This window comes from Pezoporus occidentalis, unplaced genomic scaffold (genome assembly GCF_034315485.1).
Source record: "Pezoporus occidentalis ecotype Australia unplaced genomic scaffold, CSIRO_AGI_Poc_V1 ctg89, whole genome shotgun sequence".
Taxonomy (NCBI): Eukaryota; Metazoa; Chordata; class Aves; order Psittaciformes; family Psittacidae; genus Pezoporus; species Pezoporus occidentalis.
This window is the reverse complement of record NW_026916253.1, coordinates 3,184,609-3,188,298: the sequence shown is the minus strand read 5'-3', so window position 1 is coordinate 3,188,298 and position 3,690 is coordinate 3,184,609. Positions and strand designations below refer to the sequence as shown.

The 3,690-nt window shown below is 61.8% G+C and overlaps 1 protein-coding gene across 1 annotated transcript; it reads left to right on the top strand.

Moving 5' to 3' along the window:
- Window positions 1–308: 308 nt before the first annotated feature.
- On the top strand, window positions 309–3,098 carry CEBPA (CCAAT enhancer binding protein alpha). The gene has a single exon (XM_062604951.1). It carries the CDS (start codon window positions 570–572, stop codon window positions 1,545–1,547), a length of 978 nt encoding a protein of 325 aa, XP_062460935.1. The 5' UTR covers window positions 309–569; the 3' UTR covers window positions 1,548–3,098.
- The last annotated feature ends 592 nt before the right edge of the window (window positions 3,099–3,690 follow it).

The window sequence follows — 3,690 nt, the reverse complement described above, 5'->3', positions numbered from 1 at the left end:
GCGCAAAGTCCCCGCGCCGCTTCCCGGGGCCTCTTATCAGCGCGGAGCCTCCTCGGCAGGCGGAGCCCAGCGCGCAGCGACCGCCAAACTCGGGGCGGCGGAGAGCGGGGGAGGGAGCGGGGGTGCGGGCGGCTCTCTCCGCTCTCCTTAGAGGGCGGCTCTGCCCGACCGCGGCGCTAAGACCCGGCAGCGCGGTGGTCAAAGGTTCCCAGCAGGAGGTTCCCAGCAGGACACTAGAGGGCGATCCCTGGTCCTGCTGCGGGCGTGTATATATACGGCACGCAGGACCGCGACAACCCACTAGCAACAGGGCAGGCGGGCAGGCCAGCCAGCAAGGCTCTGGCGGGCTGGGGCGGGAAACGGGCTCCAGGCACGCCGTACCGAGCAGCGCCGGGCTGGGCAAGAGCGGTGCCGTTCGCCGCACGAACGCACCGTGCAGCGCGGTGCCTTTCGCCGCTGGGGTGCCGCGGGGTTGGTAGAACCGCCGCCGTTGCCGCCGCTGCCGCCGCCCCGTCCGAAACCTGGATTGCAGGAGCCCTTCACCATGCCCAGCAGATTGTAGGTGCTTCATGGAGCAAGCCAACTTCTACGAGGTCGATTCCCGGCCCCCGATGAGCAGCGGCCAGCACCACCAGCTCCAGACTCCCCTGCCCGGCAGCGCCTACAGCTACAGAGAGGCTCCCTCGGCGGCGGCACCTGCTGCGGGCGGAGCGGAGCTCGGAGACATCTGCGAGAACGAGAACTCCATCGACATCAGCGCCTACATCGACCCCGCCGCCTTCAACGACGAGTTCCTTGCCGACCTCTTCCAGCACAGCAAGCAGCAGGAGAAAGCCAAGGCCATCCTGGCCGGGGATTTCGACTTCCACAGCATGCATGGGGCCGGCGCCGCCTCCTCGGCGCCGGGGCACCAGCAGCAGCACCACCAGCAGCCTCTCTTCGGCTGCGTGGCCGGCTACATGGACGGCAAGCTCGACCCCCTGTACGAGCGCATCGCCGCGCCCGGCTTGCGGCCGCTGGTGATTAAGCAGGAGCCCCGCGAGGAGGAGGAGGTCAAGTCGTCGGCCCTGTCGGCCCTGTACCCCCACCACGCTCCGCAGCAGCACCCGTCCCACCTGCAGTACCAGATAGCTCACTGCGCTCAGACCACCATGCACCTCCAGCCCGGGCACCCCACGCCGCCCCCCACGCCCGTGCCGAGCCCGCACCACCCGCACCACCCGCACCCCCCCGGCGGCCTGCCTGCCGCCGGCGCCCTCAAGATGATGCCCGCGGACCACCGGAGCAAATCGAAAAAGACAGTGGACAAGAACAGCAACGAGTACCGGGTGCGCCGGGAGCGCAACAACATCGCGGTGCGCAAGAGCCGCGACAAGGCCAAGCAGCGCAACGTGGAGACGCAGCAGAAGGTGCTGGAGCTCACCACCGACAACGAGCGGCTGCGCAAGCGGGTGGAGCAGCTCACCCGGGAGCTGGAGACTCTGCGGGGCATCTTCAGGCAGCTGCCCGAGAGCTCGTTGGTGAAGGCCATGGGCAGCTGCGCCTAGCGCCGGGACCCTCGCTGCCCTCAGTCACCTATAGATACTATACATAGCAGAGCGCAGCGATCTCAGATTATTTTCTTGGGGGGAGGGGGGGGGAGGGCTGATTTTGTTTTGGGTTTGTTTTGTTCGGTGTTTGGGTTTCTTTTTTTTTAACAATTAACAGCTAATACGAGAAGCCAGGCAGCTGTAGTATTAAAAGGTTTGTGCCTTAAGGATGACACATGAATAAGCTGAAAACATGGTGGGTTTTCTAAGGAGAATGAGGAGGGGAAGGAAAGAATTAAGAAGCCCACGTGTCTACAGGGTAAATCATAATAGTAGTAATAAAGCACGCATAGGAATCCAGATGTGCCTTAAAAGCTAGCTGCAGGAGCTTTGGGGCTTTCTATTCCCCCCGGCCTGGTGGCGTGCGATTTAAAAGGGTGAGGGACATGCAGGCTTGAGGAACAGGGCACCTGGGGATGCTTGTGGGGTGCCCTGAGCTAGCCTGCAGTGCAGCAGGCAGGGGTGGCTGTGGGGAGGCCAGCGAGAAGAGGGCTGAGAGACCTTCAGCGCTGGATGCCCGTTTGGAGCACTGAGGTGTGGGGCAGCTGCAGGAGCACTGTCAGGACTGCCCCAGCCTGGCCGGGCTGCTTCAACTGAGCCCTGTCCCCTGCCTTGGCTGGGAGTGGGACAGGGGCCACCACCGCTGCAGGACTGATGGATGGCCTGGGACTGATGCAGCAGCAGCCTGCTGGGCTCCTGCCATCGAAAGGAAGAGCAGGAGTGTCTTGTACTGTATGTCACGACGTGGCGAAGCACAAAGAATAAATACCTATTGATGCGGGTATTTACTATGGACTTTTAAGTGTATTTTGCTTTATTCCATGACATTTAGCTCCTTTCTGAGTCTCTGTCTGTCCAAGCTGTGCCTCATGTAATGTGAAAGCCTTTCTGTGTATACTAGCTACACTTTATTTTTATTGCATTACTTAGATCTTTGCCATCACACGACTTTCTTATCTGGTGACAGAGACTATGCCCTTGTGCTGCAATGTTATTTTATTATTTGTGTGGGAGGGTGAGTGTGAGTGTGTGTCGCCTTCCTGGGCTGGCGGCTGCCTCCTGGCCCCAAGGCAGGGTGCCTAGGGGGATGCAGGCCGTGAGGCTACAATGGGGCCAGGAGGCTTGTCGCTGGTGCTGCAGCACCTTTGGACTCTGGAGTTTCTCCCAGTGAGAGAAAGACAAACAAACCAACAGGCCCCTTTCGAGGGAGCGCTGGCAGCAATGCAGAATGATTCTTCCTGTCATTGCTGCACAGGAGTTTGTCCGGTTGAAATAGTTGTGATGGGAGAAGAGACCACGATGGGGATGTGAAGCTGTTCCTAAGTGTGACAGCAGAAGCGCAGTGCTGGGGGGGTGTGTGTGGTGTGTGTATGGGTATGTATGTATATGCACACACATTGGTGTTTTGTTGGTTTTTTTTAATTTGGGGGGGGGGGGGGGGAGCTGCATATAAAGTGTGTCAGAAGTCCTGGTTATGTTCATAAATAAACAACATATATTCTACCATAACCACCTGCCTCTCAGTGTGTTTCCAGTTCTTCCTCTGCAGCAGGAGCATGATGCCCTCCTCTTCCTCCAGACCCCCTCTCCGTGCCCAGCAGCAGTGACTTTTTTTGGAGCGCATCTCCCTCTCTTCGACACCCCCCCCCCCCTCCCCAGCAATAAACACACGGTTGTCTTTAAGGGAACGGCAGCTTCCCTGGTGCTTGCGGTGACAGATGCACAGCCGGACAGATCCACCTCCGCTCGTCCTCACACCGCCCCTCGCTGGGCCGGGGGCTCCTCCATCCTGCGGCTCCGGGGAAACGCTCCCGGCGGCCCGGGTCCTGGCCGCGGGGGTCACGCAGTGCCGCGGAGCACGGCGCGGGGAGACCCCGCTCCACTCGCCCGGCAGCGCTGCCGCTGCCCGACCCTTCCCGGCGAGACGGGGCCCGGACCGTCCCCTCTCCTGGGGAGTTTCGCCGCGGCCGGGTCGGGCCCTGAGACACGGCCCGGGGCTGTATGGGGCCCGGGGGCTCTGCGGGTTCCGGCCCCGTCCTGCGCGGGCCCGGCGGCGGGCGAGGGTCCCTGAGGTGACGGGGGACACCGCGGTCACCTCTCG

Bases quoted from the DNA above. Each gene is read 5' to 3' on its own strand.
- CEBPA (XM_062604951.1), top strand. From the start codon at position 570: ATGGAGCAAGCCAACTTCTACGAGGTCGATTCCCGGCCCCCGATGAGC.